We start from the raw sequence: 23939 nt of genomic DNA, 5'->3' as shown, positions 1-23939 counted from the left end.
CTTTTTTATTTTTCTTTGCAGATCCTGACAGCCAGTTGTATGATATGGGTTATACGCCTGAGGAGGAAGCCCCAGCCTGTCCTGATGAGTTTGATGACTTTGTCACGTTTGAGGCAAGTATAAGCGCTGTTAACTCCCGCAAATGTCAGCTGTATACAGTGTGAGATTTGAGCACAGAGGGTTTGGCTGGGGGAGAAGAGCATTTGCTGTGATAGTTCTCAGGGATGCTTAACAAGTAGTAAAGATGAATCCTTTAATCTGTGGGTGACTTGCCCAGAGAATTTGTACCAAGTGTTTGGTGTGGTTTAAGTTAAAATTGGTGTTCAAGCAAAAACCCACAGGTAGAGCTGTCTTAGCTTGCAGAATTGCAAGAGTATGGTGCCCTGGGTGAAAGAGGGAGACCCTTTTTGCGGCGAAACACTAACAGTGCGGGAAGGGTGCCTGCTGCTGTTGTGTTTGTCTTATTGCTGGAGTTTCTGAGGCGGGAGAACCTGAGCCTGATTTTGAGATGTACCGGCCAGGAGCCTACCTGAGATGCACAGCGGAGCAGTCGGATGTTGGCACTTGGTGCTGTTTGGCCAGTAAAACGCAGAGCAGAAGGCAAAAATGTAGATTTTTCTCTCTAATCTTGGGCTTGATCAAGGATGCTTATCTGACGTGGTTTTTCTTCTTTTTGTTAAAGTTACAGCCTCCATCCTGTAGTTCCCTTCTCTATTCCTTAACACAGGAGCATATTGCAGTGATGTCCTGTATCTACTCTCCCCAGCTAGAAAGGAGGCTGCTGCTACAGTGACCTGTTGTCTGTGTTTATGGGCTTTTGGGTTTTGCTTGGTAGGCTTCCTCCGTTCCTGCTCCATTGTTTCCAGCCTGGAGCAGAAGGTGCTGCAGGTGCCTTCAGAGCAAAGGGCTGGCTGGCTCCCTAGTCCCATATGGGGATTGAAAGGAAAAGCTTCTGTCTGCTTTTCCTTTTCCAAACTTTCCTCTTCAGGTTTTTGACTCTTGTGTTTTGGTACCCTGGATGTTTTTATCACAAAAATTTTTACTTCCAAAGGGATTTCCAGCCTCCTTTATATCTGCGTGCAAATACACATCTTTGCTTTGTATAGCCTGTAATATGTTATTTTGGCTTTGTGACTTCTTGATAAAAGGCTCAAGCTATTCTTTTGAGTTTCGTAATGATAAACTGAGCGTTGAGCAACTGGTCTTCCCCATGTTAGTGAGAAGCACAGGTCCATCACTTAAGATGGCTAGAAGCTCTCACTTTAATGACTTACGCTTGACAGTCAACCAGGTCATTGTCCCATTTCCCAGCCAGGTGCGGGTTTTCTCTTGAGTTGGTTTGCTGGCTCCCATTCTCGATCAAGTGAATGGACTTGCACTGTCACCCTGAGCAAGTCACTTATTCCCTTAGGACTGCTCGGATGAACGCAGCCTTAAGAGCACATGATCCTAGGTTCCTCCCCCAGAATGTTTTCAAGGACATGTTGAATATTAGATTATTTTTCCTTTTTGAAAGATAGTTACAAAAGCCAGTGATAGCTGGGTAGAAGTGGGCAGGAAGGGAGATGGGTTTTCATATTCTTTCTCTATGTGGTACAAGGTCACAAATGTGCTTTTTAACCTGTGCGGTTTAGAGGCTGTAACAGCGTGCGTCGCAGTGCTCATGGAGGCAAGGGCTTTTGCTTTTTGCTCCTCAGACCTGCGTCACAGGACAATCTTCTGAGATTCAGAGCAGGGATGTTTTCTAAGGGCTAATTTAACATAGATGAGCTCTGTCAGTGCTGCAAGCTATTCTGAGCAGGAATACCAACAAGCCGGGTATGTGCCCCGCTGGGATGAAATACTTCTGCTGCTGGGCCATCGTTTCCTTGAAACGACAAGGTGACCCAAAGGAAAAAGGTGATGAGTCCTGAAATCTCCTTTTCTGAAAGATGTAGATGGATTCTTATACTGAATTCAGGGTAATCGTCTAAAGATCAGAGCTCTGTCAGTGTCTACGTTTAATATGCTGGGGAAGAATTACCCTTGTTGTCTTGGATACATGATTTGAAATAATTTCCAGCCTGCAAGGATTTCATAGAGGTTCAGCAAATGAGAACATGATCGAGAAATACAGCTCAGCATTGCGAGTGTAAAAATAAATTGGTGTCTTGGCGTGCATGTTTTTTTTCTCGTTCTCGTTCAGCTGAACGGTGAGCTCCCAACATGCGTTTTATTCCACATGTCCTGTAGTGCTGTACCTTGGAAAGCTTGAGCTGTTTCAGGGAGGGGGGGATGAGAGAAGCCATCGTACAAAGCAACCTGCTGGGAGCAGCAAATGAGTATTTTTTTATCAGAGCACCGTGCTGCCCTGCCTGGCAGAGCTGTCTGCTGCTGGGGAGGCTCCAGCAGGTCTTTCTTCATCAGGTGCAGCCGGCAGCTGACCTGGAAATCGTTAAGAGAGAACACAGAATAAATGGCCTTTACTTATATATTCCACCTTGCTTGGGTTCACCTGGAAGAGAGGAGGGGGAAAAAGCACCCTTCCTAAACTGAAGGTGTTGCCTTTCCTCCAGGTAGACCTCCCACACCACAAAAAAGCAGTTTGTATTCTCAAATGTCCCTGTTTCGGACCTGGGAAGACAGCGCACAGCGAACACACAGCTCTAAAACTTGCTGCTACATGGGACCACCAGGCAGATAAACACGACAGCTTCTTTCTCAACTCCCAAAATGCAGCTGGCAGACTTCAGACACCAGGCGAGGCCCTCCTGCTTTGGCAGGGCCATGGGGTGAAGGAGCACCGCTAACTTTCCTCCTCTCATGTCACATCAGAGGACATTTGAAAAGTGAGCTGAAGGAGGGGTGCTGCATTTGCTGTGCCGTGGTACTGAGAGTAATTGTGGTTACTGGATTTGGACTATCGGCTGTGGTCCCCCTTCAACAGCATGAAATGGCAGTGGCTTGAGTGCTTGGCTCTTACAAGTGCTGGAGCCTTGACAGAGAGCTTTTCTCCTAAATGTTTGTTCAAACAAGTGCTTTAAGCAGTCTAAATGAAAATGTCTTCTCTTTGTTAATAAGGTTGCTCTTGGTGACTCATCCCTTCTTCTTGTGGCTGTCATCAGAGAGTGAAAAACCCTGAATACCCAGTATTGGTGTCTTTCAGTGAGTGTTTGCTCTACAGAGAGAAGAACCAACACTGCATCTTCCAGTAAGGGTGTAAAAGCCTCTCAAAGGGGCAAGGTCTGAACTTCGACACTTCACACAGGGACCTTTGTAATGTCAGATACTTCCACAATTCAGCCACTGGTGTGGCTCCTGATGTGGCACGGAGCTTCTGGCTCTTGTTGCAACTTGCCAGGTCTGTTCAGCAGAGAGATCTGTCTGTTAAACTGTTTTGAAAGAGGATTTCTGTTGCACGGCTCTGCTGAGACAGTGGCTCGCAGGGGGTTGGAAACGAAGGAGCCTTGGGTCCCTGCAGCCACGTGGCTTCTTGTGCATCCAGCTGTGCTTGCGGGGGGGCTCATTGCAATCCCTAGCGCTCCGCTGTCACGCATGCAAGAAGAATCTCATGCCCCATACATCCGCTCTGGAGCAGAGAGCATCACCTTGCTGGGGTTACCTGCCTGCAGCCCCAGGTAGCGTGTTTCTCCCTGACCGACCTGGAAGTGTGGTGGTTGCAAGGCAGCTGGATGACAAGCTTACTGCTTTCTACCTCTGCAGGGAAATGTTATCAAAAAATAATGACAGCGGTTTTGGCTACCCTGCTTTGTAAAAGCTATGTAAAGGGAGCTTGGAGTCTGTCTGTCCAGGCACCTGAGTCCTCAACTGTTTACCCCCAGGCTGGGCTAGTGCAGCTTTGCTGCTGACTAACCAGAAGGTAGGAGTTATCCTTGCCTCCCTTGCAAGCTCCCATGAAGCTCGTGACTCAGTTCTGGGTGCACGGACTCATTTGCAATGCTCTGGAGGGAGGAAAGGTGAATTTGGTGTTACCTTTCTTGATATCCACTGTGCCTTGCCCTAGGACAAGGGCTCTCTGCCCTGACTTCTGGGGGCAGATGAGCTCACTTGAGCAATGCAGAGCAGGAAGGCTGACTGTCCCAAAAGGAAAGCAAGCCGCAAAAATTCAGTGTGCTGGCAGAGTTACGCTGGGATTGGGCATGGAGATGCGTAACCTTAGGTGGGCTGGAGGAGAGGCAGAGCCAGTGCAAGGCTGTGCTCCGTAAAGGCTCACTGGGAGCACAACAAATAGCACAAATGCTGATTTTAGCCATGGGAACTCATGCTTTGGGCCAGCAAGGTCACAGGAAGGCCCTTTTTGAGATCTGTGAAATAGGGCAGCTGAAACTGCTGTGGGTGAGAGGTGTGGGGACAGTGGGGCAGGCGGTGCGGTGCTGCGCGGTGCTGTGCGCCTCGCGCAGGGCTATTGCCATCTGCTGGGCGGCCGCTGTGGATCCTCTCAGTAGCAGCCAGGAAAATGCATCGCACTGAGCTGTGCACAGCCACGAGAGGGGAATTTTGCTCTCCCAGAACAGCAACGCTAACCAGATGTGTAGTAACACTAGCTAGGCATGCATGTGGGCACCCTGCAAACCTTACACCCCTCCAGGCATGTCCCCTCTGGCTAAATGTTCAGTAGCAAGTCCTACAGCACAGTAGGAGTGGATCTGGGGAGTAAAATGGTTGTTGGTGAGGTCCCACAGCTAGTTTTGTGCATTTTGGGAGGAGGGGATACTCCCAGCTCTCTCCAGCCTGCCTCTCTGCGGGCACAGCTGGCGGCTGCTGAAAGATCTGTTGTCTCTGTCAAAGCTGGAATGTCTTTTCATGTGGAGCAATTGCATTTAATGCTTCTTGAAGGGCAAAAATCAGAGCGAGGCAATTTAAATCCAAGTTGCTGGATTTCTCCAACTGCTCAGAGTTTCTACAAAGGGGACCAAAGACTTGCAGGATTCCAGCTGTGTGCTGGTAACACAGAAGCTGTTGCTGAGAGCGCGCGGTATACCACAACTTGGGTGTGCAGGAGCTGTTCCCCAGAGGCATCAGCTATCATTCCTCGTGGCTTGTGTTTTGCAACGAGCCCATGTGAGGTGGTTGTACAAGTCTGCTCTCTCCTCCTGATAGCCCAGTGGACCTTCTGAGCCCTCCTTTCTTATTACAGACTCCCTGGGAAGATATTTGCCTTTCCCTAAGGCAGAGAGCTGTGCCTGGTGAGCACAGGGTATTTGGAGTATGTGTTTTCTGCCTTGGTGGTGGACCTGCTTTGCAATCCTCAGCAGTTTACGTGAGGTTTTTCCTCCTCTGCCTCTCTACACCACAGTTGCCAGTGGATGCATGTCTGGTAGAGGCCAGCCACTCTGAAAAGACAGGATTAAGCTTTGCAGCCTTCAAAGGCAACCTGCCTCCACGCTGCCCGAGAGGGCTTGCAGCTCCAGGGCAGACCTGGGGTTCAGCTTGCCAGCTCTGCCAGGGACTCTGTGGGCTGTTCCCCGACTACCCTAACGCAGGTATGAAGGTCTGTGGTCCTTTGCCACTCTGGCACTGCTGTACCACCGTAGCAGCGGTGGGGATGGGAAGATGCAGATGAGATAGGAGTATGTGAAGACTGCAGCTCTTTGCCCCTTGGCTCAGGTTTTCTTTACCATTGCTGTTCCTGTGTCTGGAAGGAATGACCTCAGTGGGCTTCTGGTCACAGGGCTGACCCAAAGGCATCATTGTGTCTGAATGAAAGAAAATCACAAATCCCTCTCTAAGTTGGCTGCTGGAATTGGTGTTGATTTTGTCAAAAACAGCTGCTGCACTTGTAGTCTTGTAGGTGGCCAGAACTGCAGGGCTGTGCAATGTGACAGATGCAGTTTGATGTCTGTTCATCTGCCTGTCTCTTGGGGAAGCATGCACAGCCCTGAGCAATGTCCCCACTGTCCCCAAAGCTTTTCTATTCCCCTGTACAGAGAGGCAAAGGGAGCTGCCCATTCAGTTCACACGTGCGGAGCACACTTCTGCAGCAAAGTGAACAGTCTGTATTATCTTTGTATTGACTAGGCACAAGAAAATACAGTAATCAAATTACTAAAACTGCTGGACTGAATGCCAGAATCGGTCTGTGATGGTACCTTGGTAACAAAAAGCCTGAAAATACCAAGTAAATTCACATATTGTATAGACTCAGTACTGCTTAGAGGAAAGGATGGGAGCGTAAATTGGGCATGAATGCCCCTGAAGCTCAGGGTTATGGTGAGAAATTGTTTTGCTGATCGGAAAAGATCCTAGTTGGTGTGTTTGCCTTGCACAAAACAGGTTGGAAGGAGTTTGGAAAACAAAGACCTTGAAGCCTTATCTTGAACTGTGAGTGCAGTGCGTGGGACTGAGAAATGTGGGAGCTGGGCTGCAGCACACCAGGCAGGCTGGGGCATAGGGAAACAGCAGTGTCAGTAGGCTGTGAGCGGGCCAAGCAACATTGGAAGCAAAGGCGTCTCAATAAGAGTTTGAAAAGTAAAACTGGCAGTGGTTTGAGTTTCCTAATTCGCTTTACTGTAGGGATGTCTGACTTTGGGCTCCTTGCAGTGGTGCTAGACCTTCCCTGAGCTCTTGCAGCACACATAGAGGAGCTGGGAGAGCAATAGGGCTGTGTCCTGCTCGGTTGAGTAGCAGATCCGGACAGAGCAAGGAGGAGAGCGTGGGTTAAAGCATAACTCCCCTGCTGCTGTGCTCATTACCAGGAGTCCTTGCTTTTTTTGGACTTAGCACAGAAGGTCAACTGCTTATCAAGGTGCAAGATGCTTCCAGTCAGTGTTGCTGAGTAGTAGGTCCTGCTCGGGGCACTGTGCTTCAGGAAGGATGTGGCCCAGAGGAGAGGAAGGATAACCCCAAAAAAATGAGAAAAAGTGATTTGTGAAGGTAATGGAAAGAAGTAAGTGTGTTTGTGCTAGACAGGCATGACTAAGGGAGTCTGAGGTTTGAAGTATGTGAGGTTTCTCTAGAGAGGAAACAGAAAAGCAGGCAAAACCCTCAAAACTTGTGAGTTTGAGCAGTTCATTGCAAACCGGGCACTGTCAAGGACTTTGTACGCCAACAGCTGCCGTGGGGAAGGGAGAATCTTGTGGGTCGGGTCACCCAGCGGTGCTGGTTCTGATGAGGCTCCTGTGTTTGCAGAAAGCAGCTGCTTGGTTGAGAGCAATGCAGAACTCGGGCAGCAGTGGGGTTGGTGTGTTTGTAAACTCAGTTAGCACCCATGACTGAAGCACCAGCCTTTCTTTGTGGTCAATATTGTCATTGTATATCATAGATTGCCATTTGAGTCACCCCAGTAGTGATTGTGATTGCTTATCAGTAGCAAAGTGCTCCTGATCTTCCCCTAGTGAGCAAGGCAAGCTTTATTAATTTTTGTGATTGTGGCTATAAGGAAGGAATTTGTCATTTAGTGCTTAAATATTCACCAGAAGTATCAGGAAGGATGAGATAAGCCCTGGAAGCCTCTCTATGTCTTCTTCAAAATTAACCGTTTTAATTGGTGATGGTTTCGTGAGAAAAGAAAGAGTGCGCACCTGGAGCAGGGCTGGCCGTTGCGTGGGGCTTCGAAGGCGTGCTTTTATTTTGGTATTCACGTAACCGGGAGGGCTGCAGTCACACAGCAGGGAAGTGTACATTAGCTTGCCTCTCCTTATCGCGGAGGCCGGGAGGTCGGGAACAAAAGGCACTCTGTTCGAGACCAGTACTGAGTCGGTAAGCCTCGCGCCCGGCACCTCCTGGACTTTGCTTCCCTCCTGCCTTGCAGAAGCAGCCGGCAGCTCCTGGCGGTGCGCGCTCCTGGAGCTGGATTTGACTTGGGCGAGAAGGCGATGTGTCCGCAGGTGGGTTTTGAGTGCTAACACGAAATGAGGAAGGATTGGGTTTCTAGAGGGAGGCAGGTCTCTGGCCCCAGGGATCGCTCTCAGCCCTGGAGGTGCCAGGAAGAGGCAGGCTGGGCGTCCACCCGACTCAGCCGTTTGTTGTTTTCTTACCGAGTATGTTTGAGCGTGCAACATTTAGGAATGATCTTTTCTCTCTATAGTCTGTGGGGTGTGTGCATGTGATGGTATCTTCATAGTCCTCTCTGCCTGCGTCTTCTTGGGGGAGTTGGACTGGGAGGGACGGTGGCTGCAGGCTTTCAGGGTGCTGAGGACAGTCTGGAAGATCTGGTGTCTTGTGAGTTGGTTTTTTTGGTTTGGGTTTTTTTTGGGGGGTGCGTGTTTTCAAGTTGGCCTGACAGATGCAGTGCAGTTCTCTTGCCCGGCCTTGAGGGGTATTATCAAGTGCAGCAGTCTCAAAATCCAACTTCAGGGGCTGTGTTGTAAAAGTTGCCTTCAGCCTAGGCTGAGTGCAGGCTCCCTAGCTTCTCTGAGAAGCGGACACTGCCCAAATACATGGGAAGAGACAGATATTGTGGCCAAGAGGTCAGTGCCCTGCTGCCGGTGGCAGCCTCCGATGTGGGATCACTCAGTGGCATGACGAGTTTCTGGCTGCCGGCACTTGGAGACTGAGCTCCCATGGGGTGTTTCAGGGCTTTAGGGGTGGTTGTATTAATGTTAGACTCAGGTGGGATTACAAACATAACTTACTTCCCTTCTCCCTGGCTTTACATTGGTTTAAAGCCAATTTAAGCACAGGTTGCCTGCTGCAAGACTTGGCAGGCGTGTGTCCCTGGCAGCACTGTTAGCTGTGCCGGGCCGCCTCTGCGGTGTAGGATGCTGCACCGAGTAGGTGGGACGCTCTTCATCCCTTCTCCTTTCAGATGGAGCCTGTCCCGCAGCTGCGGTGTGCTGGTCTCCGGACCTTCGCAGGGCTGGCGTTGGCTCGGCTCTGGACAAGGCAGCGTTCCCAGCCTGGTGCTGGCACTGGGGCCCTGGCCGCAGTCAGCAGACGATGGTGTCCTTGGAGGGTGGTTTTCCTAGCTGGTCTGTCTCCCCTGTCTCCCCTGTCTGCAGTTAGAGTTGGCGTTCATCAAAAATAGGCTCATGCTTGCTGGGAAAACAGAGTTGTTTTTCCTTTTCTTCTCCCCTCACTTCCTTTCCTGAGCTTCCGAGTGTTTGTGGCCGAGGACAGCAGGGCTTTGGGATGCCAGGACGGCTCTGGGCACAAGCGGGGGACCAGTGCTGCAGAAAATGCCTGGGAGGAACCTCCCTGGGAGCCAGACTTTGCTCTTCTCTCCAAGGCAATGGCTTGCTAAAGCTTCTGCCCATCACAGATCAAAGCTTAACTTGTCCCTGCCTAGACCTTGCAACTGATTCCCAATAGCCTTGTTTCTTCTCCTCATACTCAAGCAGCTTTTTTAAATCAAGGTCATTTTTATAGCACTTTACAACATTTAATCAAATGGTCTTTACACCAATGTGTAATCAAATGCCTGGAATAGATGAACTGCTGCTGGAAAAGTGTCATAAAGGTGCTTCATCATCTCGCCTGCTTTCTCAGGGCACATTAATTACGTGACCCTGATGCTGATTTCATCCATTTATGTCCTTTTAGAAGCAGGAGGCCTCACTGCTGGGCTTTCAAATCCCCGGTGTTTTGCCGAACACCTTTGAACAGGCAGAGATGTGCCCGGGTGGCCGATGTTGTGCTCAGCCAGGGTAAACAGGTCTGGCACCGGGGGAGATAGCTCGTGGAGGAGTTGGAGTCAGGGATGGGAACTTCAGTCAAACCATGATCCTGTTTCAGTTCAGGGGTGGGTGTGTGCATGTGTCCCAGTTTTGAGGTCTGAGGTTTACCTGAAATGTCTAAGGATGTGTTTTATTTGATAAAAATTTAAAATACACTGATACTGGTGACACCAACCCCATTCTGAACATGGTGGGGATGTTCCTGGCAAGTCCCCTAGGACACTTGTAGCCTAGCCTGGCTGTTCCAAGCCCACGGACCTCTTTAAGTGTATTGTGGGTTTTTTTAATCTGGAAACAGTGTTTACTTTCTGCCTGCTCACAGAAAGGCAAACTTCGCTAAAGGAGAGATGTGGCAGGGGGGTTTAAAGGGTCAACGCACAAACCAGCTGCTCATGAGGCCATTAAAAAGAGCTTTCTGTGACCTGCGGCTGCACCTTTGCCCAGGGCACAGGGACTTGGTTTTGCTTTGCTTTATCAGGCATTTGGTAATACCTTACCGAAGTCCCTTGTTTTGCCTATCTCCTCCTTGCATCTTTTCTTGAGGTTTAGTTACTTAATCTGTGATGAAATGTAAAGCAAAGTTCTCCATGCTCATGCTCAGGACTTTGTTTACAGTTTCAACTGCCTTCTTAACTCATTGACCACGTAGGTTTAATTTTAATAGGGCTCTTGCATTTGATTCTCATCTAGGCTCGTTATTACAAGAGAAAAAAATTTCTTCTCTGCTAAACACAAAAAAGTTTGCAACTTGTGTTACAGGTTTTTTTGTTGGTTTTTTTTTTAATAAATAAATCTGCACATCCTTGGTGTTGGGTGAAGGAGGATGATTAATGTACTGTTCTGGTGGCTACTTCTAGCTCTAAAGGGTTGCTCCCTCGTTCAGCCTGTCCATACTGGTATTTCCTGTCAATAAAATGCTTTGAACAATTTGATAGATAAGTCATCTAACTAAGGGGACTGATGCCCTGAGCTGTTCAGCTCCTGGTTATGCTTCATGTTGAGAGAGTCAGCAATGGCAACCACAACAGGGTGTTTTTTTAATCAAATTACTTGTGGGTTGGAGTGTTTTGGTTTGGGGTTTTTTTGGTTTCTTTGCAATAGTTGTCTTTACTTTGTGCTCATTATAATACTTCAATGTATACTTAAATTTAAGCTTTTCCAGTGGGAAGAAGCTTTTTTGCATTTAAAAAAAAACAACCGAGCAGCATTACTTTGGAGTCTGCAGACAAAGTTATTTCCAGCTTGGCATTAAATCTTTTTCAAGCAGGCAAGAAGTATCCCTTTGAAGCATGCAGGGAAATCCACAGATGTGGATGGCTGCTGTCTTCTCTTGGGCCCTCTCTGCTGCATCAGGTCCCCACTGGTTCCCACCTGGTAGAGCCATGCCAGTCCAGCATGAAGCGTCATCGCTGCTGCAAGCACTGGGGACATGCAGTGTGGGCTGGAAATGTTGGGGTGTTTTTCCCCAAAGCCAAACATAACCAGTGTTGCAATACAGCATTGTCTGATATGCTGAAGCCTGGCCTCTCCTAAACTTGGTGTACACTGTAAATAGCTTGGAAAAGCACTTGAGTTGCCCAAGTGTGCCTTCTCTGAAAGCTGGGGAGCTGCCGGTCTCAGCTTGGGGATGGTGCAATGTCCTCGCATGTCCATGAGCGAGCTGGCAGACCAAGCCTCTGCTTCCAAATCTCCCTCGTCCTCCTTCTGCTCAAGCATTAAGAGCCTGAATGGTGTTTCTAAGAAGTGCAACATAAATCCAGTAAAGCACTTAAGCAAGTCCCCGGCTTTAGGTGTATAAGTAGTCTTGCTGGATTTATGCTTTTTAAAGTGGGTGGGGGTTTTAGGAGGCTTTTGTTTCTATCTCGAAGGCTAGTGAAAGCCACCTTCTCCCGTGCCAGGGATGACGTTTGCCACAGCAGCCTATCCTCTGTTTGAATCAAGTTCACTTGAACAGCCCTGTCTTCTCATGATGCTAACTTTAGACTCTGGTTCTGTGAAGGTTTATGTCATGTTTAACTTTAGAGTGGTGTCCTAGAGAAATGCTGGTGTCCAGAAGTCAGCGTGGGTCCATGAAAGCTGAGCCAAGTTTCCAAGAGGAGCTCCTGTCTGTCTGTCTCCATCCATCACCCAGCTGAGTGTGCTTAGTTGGCACAGGGGCTGATGAGAGCGCTCAGCAGGGACCAAAGCCAGGGTGTTCACTAGGTTGCTTTGCTCTGCTCCCCAGTGTCCATGTAGAATAGGAACTGCTGTCAAGCAGTTCCCTCTCCATCCCTTCGAGGTTTTCAAAGCACCTGTACAAGTTCTTACTATCCCTTTTTGGCCTCATGTGTGTTGAGGCAGCGTGGGAATTTGTGGGTGAAACAAATGAGGTGTTGGTTGTGTCTTGAGCTGCTTTGCAGCAGTGAAAGCTGCAGAAGTTCTTTGGGTTGTGGAGTGTTTACCCAAAAGAGAAGAATCAGGCTGGTGAGAGCAGTGTTTGCAAAGTCTAGGCAACAGAAAGGCAGCGGGACGTTTGTCTGTCTTGGTGTGCTGCTCTCCTGCCGTACAAATATGGCATGTGCCCTAAAAGCTGCTCTTCTACCGGAGGGCAACGTCTGCAGCAATGAGCAGGGCTCTTCCATCCTGCCATATACATACCCTGCTTTGAATGAACAGCTCTAACATAATTTTTCACTCTGCTGTTGCAAGGACAGTATGTCTGTGCATTTTCTTTCCAGCTGCTGTAATACAGCGCTTTGAGAAATCTTGTTTTCTCAAAAATCCTTGGAAAAAGCCCTGAAAGCTGTTCTGTGCGCTCTCTGGCAGAGGAAGAGCGGTTTGCTTCAGTTTGTGCCTGCGTTCAAAATGCTGCTGCTTTGTCCTGCTGCTGTGCTGGAGGGGGTACAGCCAGCAGCTGAGCAAGTTTGATCCCATTGGGTGAATTTCAGATGGAGCAAACGACTTTTCATGAACATCTTTTTCTCTTGAGGTCAGGCAGGAGGGCTCCCATCCCTCGACAGCTCCAGAGACAGGCGATCAGCTGGAGCTCAGTGCCAGCACTGACAGATCCCACCACGACTGAGATCCCAGAGCCAAAAATGATTTGATTTGTTCTGAGGTGCTCTGGGGAAATCCCGTAAATGCTGGAGCTGGCACTTTGATGGGTAATAAGAGCTTTTGCTTTAGGAGGGTGTTTCTTCAAGTGTTCCCATGGCTCTCCTCCGAACATGGGGATGGTTCTAGGCTCAGCACCGCGTGTCTCCAGGCAGGACCATCCTTGCCCATTTGTATGAGCATGCGGGCAGGAACGAAGATGAATACCTGCCTGAGGGGCAGAACTGGGAGGAAAACCCAGTTCTCTGTGCTCATAGCGTGGTGTCTTAAAAACCAAATTGTGCTGCTTTCCTAGAGCTTGCTTCAGGTAATGGATGTGGTAAAGTAGTGCAAAATATTTGAGATGCTGTTCCAGCTGGAGTGTAGAGATCTGACTGTCCTTCTGATGCAGTCCCTGCAAATTAGATGCTATAATGAAGATTTATAAACCAGCTTATTTTCTGTTGAGGAATGGAAGATGCCCTCATGTTACTAGACAGGGGGGAAAAAGTGCTTTAAGGGCTAACTGGTAGTTTTGAATGGTGATTTTTGCAGAGAATTCAGATTAATAGTGTGTCCTCTTAAAACGGAGTGGGCGAAAGCAGCAGTGATCGGAACTGCTGAGTAAGCAGTGCGTAATCCCTCCTGGACTCGACAAATCCATACTCGCTTACAACAAAATCTCCCTCCAACTCTTATTTAGTGTATATTTCTGTAATCTGCTTTCCAAACACTGCTGTTGCAAAGAATGCGTGGCCCAAAGGCAGTGGTGCACCCCGGGGCAGCACTCGGTCCTTGGACCTGGAGGCAGAGCAGCACCTGGACGTGGGGTACGGCTCACGCTGGTTTTAGGAGGTCAGATTTCTGTGCTTAGAAATGCAATGCAGCAGTAATTAGCTGCCCCATACGTGTTTTGTCCTGCTCTGCAATGAAACCGCATAGCTACAGTATCTTATTTTTTCCCTCTTGTGTTTAACAGGCAAATGAGGTGACTGACAGTGCTTACATGGGCTCAGAGAGCACGTACAGCGAGTGCGAAACCTTCACGGATGAAGACACCAGCACACTAGTACATCACGAGATGCACGACGAAGTAGAAACAGACAGTGCCATCGACTCCACCGTGCACTCGGAGTTCACGGATCCCATTGAGGAGCCGGAGCATGGGTGAGTGGGAACGGCCAGGAGCAAAACTCACCGTGCGGGGCAGGAAACTGGCAAACTGGGAGCACACGAGAACCGAGGGAGACAGAGCCTGAGGACTTAAAATGAAGTGGGCTGAGTCTGTCTTGCTGAAACTGGTTGGTTTGTTCTTTGTATTTGTAACTTCATGCAAGACCAAAATAGCTCTTCTTTAAGAATAATGATAATAATTAGACTGCACCATGTGTAGGCTGTTTTGGAGCTTGGCCTGGCAATCTCTTTGAGTTAATTGTTGCTTGCCTTGGGAGAACTTCTGTACCCTCATTAGCATCTTTAACCTCTAAAATAAGTTCTTAGATGATCCAAACACCTGAAATACTTGCAGTTTTTAATCTATCACTTAAGCCAGAAACGCAACATATAATTTTCAAGTCAGGAGGGGAACTCATCGTATTCTTGTTTTACCTAAACATGCGTGTGCCCTTTGATGTGCAACCACCTCCTGTAATAACTAGTTTTAAACTTGTGCCTGAAGCACAAAAGTGTGAGCTAAGATCATCTTCCCGAGGTCTGAACCGCTGCTGGCGAAACTGCTCCTGGGCCCGCCTCATTTCCTAGATTTTGCAGGAAAAGTGGGTTTTGGGGTGAAACTGGGATGCTGGCAGGCGGGAGAGGAGGGAATAACTCCTTTAATAGTGACCCAAGAGCACCAGTTCTGCACTGAAACCTCTGGAACCATCATCACTTAAGGTCTGCTAATGCACAGAATTTTTTTTGGCCAAAAACACATCACCCAGGCTTGGTGCTCTGGTGAGTACTTACGGTTCCCATTGCTTTTAGAAAGCACTGGGCTTCCCTCCCACTCCAAAATCACATCTGGGGATGTCAGAGATGTGGTGAGTGGTCAGTGCTGCTGGGCACTCGGCACTGGGGCTCAAAGGGTGCTGTGGATTAAGGAAGAAATAAGATTAGCTGGCTAGGCTCTCCTCGCCTGAGCGTGTTCAGCTCAGTGACAGTTAAATTGGGATATAATCGGTTGCTGAGCTCGCTGACTACCAGGTGGAGGGTCTCTGGAGGGGCCATGGCAGCCTGCGTACGCTCTCATCCTCTGGGGAAAATGACGTGCCTCAGATTCACCTGCCTGTAGGTACAAAATACTTTGCTTGGGAATTTTTTTTAAGATTAGGTTGTTCTTGAGGCTTCCCTGCTGCTCCCAGTGTGGGCTTGGGAAGGTCGGGTGTCCTTTGGGTGCTCTGTCCAAACGCAGTGGTACCTGTTGCCAGGTGTGTTAAATGTGTGCAAATTCCAGGTAGCCAAAAAAAAAGAATTCAAGGAAAAAATTCATTTGGCTTAAAGATGTGGAATGCTTGAAACAGAAACCTCTGGAATTCTCTTTCCAAGTTGTTGAGGGCTGGTTTTGGTGCCATCAAACCCCAGGCAGGACAACTGTTTTACACCTCTAGTGCCCAGAGCTCTTCCAGGGGACAGTCAGTAAGTGCAGTCTGACCAGCACAGCTGGTGGACTGAATCAAAGCTTCCACACTGCTTCTCAGTAGCTGCTAAAGCTCAACATACCTTAGATGGTTTGAGCTTAAGTGGTTATTTAGGCTGTGCGTAGTAAAGATTAGTTGGACTCTGGATCTTGAAACTGCTAGAGCCCCAGTACATGTATATGAAATAGTCGTACTATTTATTGCCGAAAGCATCCGTGGCTTTCAGGGTTTCCAGGTGCCTGATCAGATCTGCTTCTGTACAGTGCTTGTCAAACCGCAGCCCCGAATTTAGAGATTTGGGGTTGGGTTTTGCTTGTGAGTTAAAAATTCCACCCCCTGCCTTCTATTCCTGGAGAGATTTCCGATGCTTTCGGCAATGGTCTGCTGGGTGCAGCGTCTGACTCACCGCTGGGGAGGATGGGTTTCTGACGGATCCCACTGCGGGAATAACGGTGCTTCTCAAGTGCACAAGGAGGATGTGCAGATGCCCACAGGCTGGACTGGACTTGTCTGCGGTTAAATAGAGATCTGCTATGGTTTTGGCTGGAGGGTTGACATGCTTTTATTAGTGGGATAAGGGCAAATCCTTCAGATGGTGCACGTTTTTGTCATAAATGGCTTATCTGTAATCTTTTTTTCTTTCTGATTTAGTACAGCAATCTAGTCATACCCCCATTTTCCCTCTCCTAGCAAGTGGATGAAGATGGGGGCATAGCCTGAAATATCAGCTTTTATAATAATGCAATCTTTTTTTTAGCATTGAATTTTGGAGAGGAGAGCGATGCTAATCCCCCCAAAACACATACCTGTGGTTCACAGACATGTGGGCAGCTTTCACAGCCTGGTTCTTACAAATCCCCCCTGCCTTTTTCCCCCAGCTTAATTTTAAAGCCTCTGCAGTCTCGGGCAGGAAGGTCCTCTGAGAGTGGGTGCATACTGCCATGGTGGCTTGACTTCATACAACACTGTGCACGTGAAAAGACACTTACAGAAACGATGACTTCTGTGCTGAGCTGTGTCCCCTCCAAAGCAAGGGACGTCCGAGGACCTGTGCTGGGTGTGTTCAGGGTTTAGGCTGAGGCTTAACGCACTACAGCCTTCTGGATCTGGTGCTAAAAACACATGAAACAGCATTCTCCCCTCCAAGACTGTCATGAGCGTGTACAGTGTTTTCCCAGCAGGAGCAGGGAAAGGGCTCCTTTGTCTTGCCAGGGGGTCTGTCACTGCCGGGTTTGGCAGCTGCCTATAAACCGCTGGGATTTCTGTCATGGAGGGGGGGTTACAGTGTTAAACCCCGGTCCTGGGCTCTTGATAGGATTATACAGCAGTAAGTGAGTGTGAGCCCGGCACATAGGATGACAATGTAACCCACAACATATTTAGGGTGTGTTTGGGACATGCTGAGCTTTTTCTCTGCTGTGCTTTTGCTTGCACCTCGTGCTGTGCAAGGGCTTGCCACCAAGCCTGGGTACCGTCTTGCAAGTCTGACTACCCCCAAATCCTGTGTTGCAGCTGCCAGGGGAGCTTGTGTGAAAAAGCATTGGTTTGTTGTGAAAAAAATTGCTGCAAACTTCCCAGTGGTGCCTGGGCTGCCCCTTCAGTGTTCAAGGCACAGGGTGAATTGCACTGTAAGGAAGAGCTAGCCTGGTCTACTGAAATGGGGGATGTGACTTGGAAAGTGGGTGTATTGGATGCAATTGGAAAGGCTGCTGCAGTGGCCACCCTCTAATGTCTTCCTCTCTGTTCCCACAGATCCCATCCGCACGACCTGCCCCTGGGCTCGGACCTCAGCCACTCCATCGTTACGGTCATTAGCGGAGAGGAACATTTTGAGGATTACGGAGAAGGGAATGAAGCAGATTTGTTCTCGGACGGCTTGTGTAATGGGGAAAGCAGCTTTAATAGCTCCTCGTTCCTCTCTCCCAGGTAATGCTCAGCACAGCGCTGGCAATGTTTGAACCAGTTTCACTTGCTTAGTGTCTTTGCCGATGCTTTGTGTGTAAGAGAGTTGTTTCCTTTGGGTTTGCACACTAATCGGCCTGCAAGAGGGGGTTCCTGGGAAACTTTGGATACAGTGGGATAATCGCCTCGGAAGTGGAAGAGGAGTTGTGTCCCTCAGTCTTCTCTTTGCCTGAACAGTGCCCATCCTCCCATCCAGACACACTCATGCCTGGCAGCAGGTGGAAGAGCAGTCTGCATTTCACATGCGTCCAGGACAACATCATGTTTCCCACTCCTATTAGGGATGTGGCTCCTCGTGGAACCTTCCAGTAGAGAAAAACACCATGCAGCTTTACCCCTGGTCCTGTTGGATGACACTTTTTTTTTTTCTTTCTCTCTTGTGCTTGTGTTTTTGGCTTTGATGTGATGCTTGGTTGGATTTGCAGAAGCTGCGGCAGACTTCATTCTCTAGGCAGCTGAAGGGTTATGTGGACCAAGAAGCAGGCTGTAGCGTTTTCCAGCACTCTTTGCATTAGGGTCTGAAACCAGGCAAATGTTGGTTTTCCAGCCTGTGCAGGGTGAACTGAGGAGCTGGTATGACAGTACAAAACCCATCAATACTTACTTTCTAAGGAAAAAAAGTAAAATCTGCAACGATCATCATCCACTGCTGCAGCCCACAAAGTCTCTGTGATGACAGATAACGCCAGGGACATGTTCTTCCATTGGGCAGTACATCTTTGTGCAAGGCAGGAGTGGTCCCTGCCAGCTGCACGGTTGTGTTGAAGACAAGAACATACTTTTTTCCTTTGGGATGATACACATTTGTGACTTTCTGCAGCAGTACAAACTTGTCATAACTTTTTTTTTGCTGTCTGCCTGTTTTCTACTAGCTTCCCAAAGCCCTTTGTAGAATTTGGGCAATTCTGGTTGCACAGGGCTGACAGGGAAGAACTGCTGTCAAATCTCCACACGTGCGCTTTGCTGCAGGTCAGGGCTGACTTTCTTTTTTTGCTGGTGCAGCAGGCATTTTGAGGTTGTTAACAAAACCTGCAATAGGAGTGTTGCTGTAAAACATGCCTAACCCATTACTTCAGGAAACCAGTGTTCCAGTGCTCGATGTGATGGGATACGCTACAGTGGAACGTACGCATCACTCATCCACGCTTGTCCTTTGATGGCACTGTGCAGAAGTGCCGAGTATGGCTGTCTGTACTGGTGCTGCAGCATACAAAGTGCTCTTGGATAACACCCAGCCTTGGTGTTTGTTTTGAGTTTCTCCTTGAGGGTGGGCATCCAACCTAGTCCAGAAGGCTCCTGGCAAGAAAATACTCAGCTAAAGGAACTTTGCAACCAGTTAAACTTTTTCTTTATCAGTCCGGAGCTCCCAGGTTGCCTACGCTCCCAGTGTTCAAATCTTGTTCTGTCAGGGTACCGCCTCCTCACTGCTGCTCTGTCTCTTTGGATCTTATCCACAAGATCATGCTCTGCAGCATCTTTCCTCTGCTGGGAGGGCCTCACTCGGCATGTGGCCACACAGCTTGTGGTGGTTATGCTGGAGACTCACTGCTGGGGCTTGCTAGGGAGGCAGGCTGCAGATAAACCCTGCAAAACCTCTAGAGTTAAGAACAGGCTTCTGTTTGAAACAGAGAATTCCCTCATGCCTTTCAGGTCTAGCCCTTACCTTGGATTATCTTTGCATGCATGAAGGTTCTCTGAGATTGTGCTGTTTTTTCTGAACATAGCCCTGCCTCCCCAGAGTGTTTAAACATAGTGAAACCTTAAAGAACTACAGGATATCTCTGGTTCAGGCTGAACTTTTGTTTTTTTGGCTGAGGTTTGAATATGAGGAGCAGTATCGCTTGTAAACAGTCACATCGCCACGCACCCTTTCCATGTTACTAGAGTCTCTAAACAGGAATAACACTGACAAATTTTCCTGCCACAGCTCCAGATCTTCACCAGAGGACTAATACAAAACCCAAGAGCCTTCAGGGAAGACCATGGGGTATTGCATTTTCCTGCTTAGTCCTTGTGTGTGTGTTGTGATCCTTCCTCTTGGGTTGCTACCTCTTCCCTGGCACATCCATCCAGTAGGAAAAGTCTCTCTGCAACGCTTGGTGGGAAATGAATGGCAACTGAAAGGAAAAACTCCTTGCACGCACCCGTTACGGCTGCCAATGTGCTGTGTCAGTAAGTGCCGATGACCTGTGGAAGACGAACATTACTCCATGAGATGGAGGGAGGAGGCAGGAAGGCTGCATATGGTGCAGAGCGTGGCGGCTTGCCACGAGGGGTAGGTGGGGACACCCCAAGGCGCAGTGCGGTTGAGCTCTCACCCACTCAACGGGCAAACAACCAACGCGGCCAGAGGCGAAGTATATCTGCACACACTCGAAGAGTTGCCAGGCTGGCCTGTGGGTTCTCTACGCTTCTTTTCCCGTTTTGATTAATGCTTGTTAAGATTCGGGTTCACACCTCACCCAGGGATGCGCCCAGCTGGGTGAGCTGTTTCTGCCTCCCGGCAGGGGTGAGGAAGACTCACTGAACAGGGCTCGTGCAGCCAGGCACGGGGGCAGAGCCCAGCAAAGGGCACATCACTTCTTCCAGGTGCCATAAAACTTCTGTCAGCTCTTACCCTGCACAAAGCCTGAGCAGTTGAACTGACTGCTGGTGGATGATGATTATCCTGGGTCCAAACCTGCCCCAGAGGGTAGGGGGAATGTTTTTCAATATTTTTTTTTTCCAGGAATGGGAAGAGATGAGCAATTCAGCATTTATTGTTGTCCAGTTGCCTGTTCTAAAGGGGCTCGGAAATACTGTACAGACGGCACAAACTCAGAGGCCTGACCCTGGGGATGGCTGGGCTGCTGACATCCCACTGCCACCAAAAATGTCAATGAGGGGTTATGCAGAAGTGCTGAGCCAGGGGACCCCTCCCTGGGTGTCCCACACACTCAGCATCTCCCGGGCCAGGACTTGCCAGTGTGTATCTGTATCACGGGGTTGACTAGCCCTTTCAGATGCCTTTTGGTTTTAAGCTTGCTTGTGTTTGCTCACACCTTTACCTGTCTTTCTTATTGAACTACTTTGTTTTTTCACTATTAACCTTTCTTTGATTAAAGTCTGTGGCTTCCAGAAGCACATTTTCCCACATAAAGGATTTATGGCATCCTTGACCAAACTCTGTCCTGCCCAAGTCGTGTCAGATGGGGGAAATGGCTCCCTGGTTTGCCAAGTGTCGGTGAATGCCTCGGCAGCATGCTTTCCACGTCAGTAGCAGAAAAGGAAAAGCTGATCGGACCCATTAGCTTCCCAAGCTGTTAAAGTCCTGTAGACCCCCATGTCCTCTTGCCAAATGATGTTCCCTACAGTAAGGCACCACCGCTGCTTAGTTTCTCTGTGTTTCACTTTGTAGGAGAGAGCAGTTGAATTGCAACCACCTTTTTAAGCTCAGCTTGAAAGCTGTTTGCAATGAAAGTCTGACTGTTTGTGTTACTAACAGAGGGTCCACAGCAGCACAGCTGCTCTATTTTTAAAGCATCCTGTTGGAAAACGGTGTGACCAACCAAAGGATTTGGCTCTCGCTCATGGCACCCAATCCAGTGGTGTGTGAGTTCGGTCTGCATTTACCAAGGCAAACCAGGACAATTGCTAGAGCCTCCTGAGATGGGTTGCTTGGAAAATCATGTTGGAAAATAAACCTTGTAGTTGTGTAGGTTTGTGGAAAGCATGCACCTCACCTTCCCTGGGCACTCAGGGGGTCCTCCACAAGAGCTGGCCGGCACAAGGGTTCGGAAACATGGGCCAAGCTCAGCTGCTATAAGTCTCTGGGAGGAAGGTGATGGAAGTCCTGCTAATTTATAGCAACTCCATATTGACTGTGATTTGACTTCTAAAATCGAGAGGGGAGGTGACCCAGTCTGCCCTGAAGTTTTTAATTGCAAGTCTTGTATCTCACACCAAAAGCTCCCCTGCCCAAATGTACGCTCAGCTTGTGGAAGCCACAGACAAAAATCAGCCCTGTCTGTTCTGTCCTGTTAAAATGACCCTTGTGATTTCTCTAGCACCAATCCGCTCGCTGCGAAACTGCACAGCATTATCGCAGATGAAGCATTTGAGTTTTACTGTAGCCAGTGCCACAAACAAATCAACCGCCTCGAGGATCTTTCTGCTCGCCTGAATGATCTTGAAATGAATAGGTAATTGAGCTTGTGTGTGGCCATTTCAGTGTTGGGAATGATGTTCTGGAGGGGAAGACTCTCTTTGTCTTGCACAGCTTTCCTTTGCTGGTGCGTTGCTTGATTTGTGGTTGTGAAAGGGGATGAATTTCAAACGAGGTGAGCCTCTCCAGGTGGTAAAGGTTGTAATAATGTTATAGAGGGTGAGCAGAAGTTTCCTTTAATCTGAGCCGTGGAGGCTGGCAGACAATGAGAGTCTTCCCTTCTGCTCTGGGCAGCCTCTTTGCATGTCCTGCTGAGTGGTGGGTGCTTCTCCACGCTCCGAGCAATGCAGTCCTTGCATTGGGACTTGAAGCCGTAAGCTGATCATGTACAGTATTTCTGTCACCAAGGAAAAGACTGCCAGGTCTTCTGGCCAAAAATGCCCAGTATGGAGGCATGCCCGAGTTGCTGGTTCAACCTGGAAGGGTAGGTACAGCCCGTCCTCCCACTGCAGCAGTAATCTGGAAACATCAGCTTGCTCTCTGTGACTTGGGGCCTCTCCTGTAGACGCTTTTGCTTTGCAGCAGTAAAATCTTGTTTCACCCAGCTTTGCCAGCTGCCTGCCCACCTATGTGCCACCACTAGCTGAGTAGACGCGATAGACGCCGGGGCCTTTGGGTAGGAACTTCACGAGTTTTTGAACGTAACGTTTGAGGTCTACTAGCCAGCAGCTGGACTTGCTGATTTGACAGCTGGGGAGGGATTCTATTTGTTTATTTTTTCAGACCTGTTTGCAGTCCGTGGAAGGATGGTGGCATTAATGATAATCATTCTTCTCGCATCTGGTGTGCTTTTTCAAGCCCGGTTTTGGTCGTGCTTTTGGTCTCTATCTGTCCTCTACAGGGACAGTGTGACATGGGAACTCTCCTGGGCTATATAGCTATGGGAAGACAACTGGAAAACAAATAGGAGCTTGACCTTAAATTTTTTAATGGAAAAAGTACTTCTCTTCCTTTCTCTTTCTTGGGTAAATAGTTGCCTTTGCTGTTGGAGGCCTTGAGGGTCAGTGATGGGTCTCAGGTTATGTAGTTAAGGGGAACAATAGACTTCCCTGGATATGCCAGTAGCCCCACTCCATTTCAGGCTTTCTCCACCAAATTTACCTGCAAAGCTGAACTAACACCTCAGAGCCTTCTATGATGGATGGGATTTCCAGAGGAAGCTTCCCCGTCCCATGGTGTCACGGTGGGAATTCCATAGATTTTTGATTTAATGTGTGCCCTTTGGGCTCAGGACAAGTAGGTATGATTCCTCCATCTGTGTTCAGGGTTTCCTATGCACAAATTTGCTGGAAATTTGTTCCAAGTGCTCCTGCGCACTGACCCGATGGGGGGGCATTACCCACCCTTTCTGCAGTGAGGACACGAGAGGTGTCCCCATGCAGCATGTAGGATGTGGCAGGACCTGTTTACTCCCAGCATCACCAGCAACGTGAAGCCCTCAGTGTAAGGGGACAAGTCCTAGACTGCAAGCGAAGAGGGCAGCAGAAACTGGACCAAAATCTGGGCCAAGCAGACTCGCACCGTGCCTGGGAGGCAAAGCCTGAAGACACCCGCTCCAGAGGATGCTAGCAGCTGGGGTGAAGCCCAAGCCACCATGTAACAGCCTCAGTCTTAAAGGCTGTGGGCGTATATACAGTGTTTTATACTTGGAATAAGGTGGGGAGCCTGGTCCCAGCATTGGGGCACTGCTGCCCAAGCCCATGGCACAGGAAGGCAGGGAAGAAATCCGCAAGGAGTTTGAGATGAGCCAGTTTTGTGAAAGTATATTTTGTTTTGGTGTCCTTGAAGCAGAGGTTGTGTGTCTCGTCCCCTCCAGAGACACCCGCAGGTGCCAGCACTGCTTTCCGATAAGCTGTTTGCAGAGAAAAATATTTTTTCTCTCTCCGGTGCTGGGACATACGTGACTCGTTACAATTGCTGGCAAACACGAGGGCCTGACCTCCTCCCCTCAGGCGGGTGCCGAGCGTCCTTGAAGCCTGGCCAGCAGCGGCTTTTGCACTCCTTGGAAATAAGGGGTTTGAGCATGCACTTTTGACACGAGGGCTGGTAACCCTGACAACAGCCCCTGGTTGGTCACTGTTTTTTTAAAAAAGAAAATTGTCCTCAGCTATTTTTAATTCCTCCTTCTGAGAACTAATGTAATTGTTGCAGCTCTAGGCAGGAATGGACTCCCAGATGATTTTTATTTTTATTTTTTCTTTAAACTGAGCTAAGCATCAGGGAATGCAATTGCTGCTTCTCCGCTCGGGCTAGAGCTGTGTTTACTGCCATCGTTCAGTGATGATTTGGTATCAGTGATGTGTCCCAGTGGCATCTGTTTGACAACAGTGTGTGTTTGGGTGGAAGATGAGGAGTGAGATTCAAGCCCCGCTTGCTTCACTAGCATGCAGCTGCATCAGTCACGACTGAAGGACTGGAAGAAGCATCTTAGCAAGTAGCTGTTTCTGAAAA

At 48.8% G+C, this 23939-nt stretch overlaps 1 protein-coding gene across 7 annotated transcripts in view; it reads left to right on the top strand.

Annotated features, from left to right (window-relative positions):
• RAB11FIP3 (RAB11 family interacting protein 3) overlaps positions 1-23939 on the top strand; it is an 87132-nt gene that overhangs the window by 46925 nt on the left and 16268 nt on the right. For 3 of the 7 annotated variants that reach the window (XM_069809666.1, XM_069809668.1, XM_069809669.1), the window contains 4 exons: positions 22-113; positions 13666-13853; positions 17075-17248; positions 21331-21465. In XM_069809666.1, coding sequence (XP_069665767.1) covers positions 22-113; positions 13666-13853; positions 17075-17248; positions 21331-21465 — 589 coding nt within the window. Of the gene's footprint in view, positions 1-21; positions 114-7709; positions 7827-13665; positions 13854-14858; positions 14973-17074; positions 17249-19105; positions 19272-21330; positions 21466-23939 lie in introns of those variants that run through there. The other 4 variants (XM_069809670.1, XM_069809667.1, XM_069809672.1 and 1 more) reach the window with 4 other exon arrangements.

This window comes from Haliaeetus albicilla, chromosome 22 (genome assembly GCF_947461875.1).
Source record: "Haliaeetus albicilla chromosome 22, bHalAlb1.1, whole genome shotgun sequence".
In the NCBI taxonomy this organism is placed as follows: Eukaryota; Metazoa; Chordata; class Aves; order Accipitriformes; family Accipitridae; genus Haliaeetus; species Haliaeetus albicilla.
Note: the sequence above shows the minus strand (reverse complement) of the source record. Positions and strands in the feature narration are given on the sequence as shown.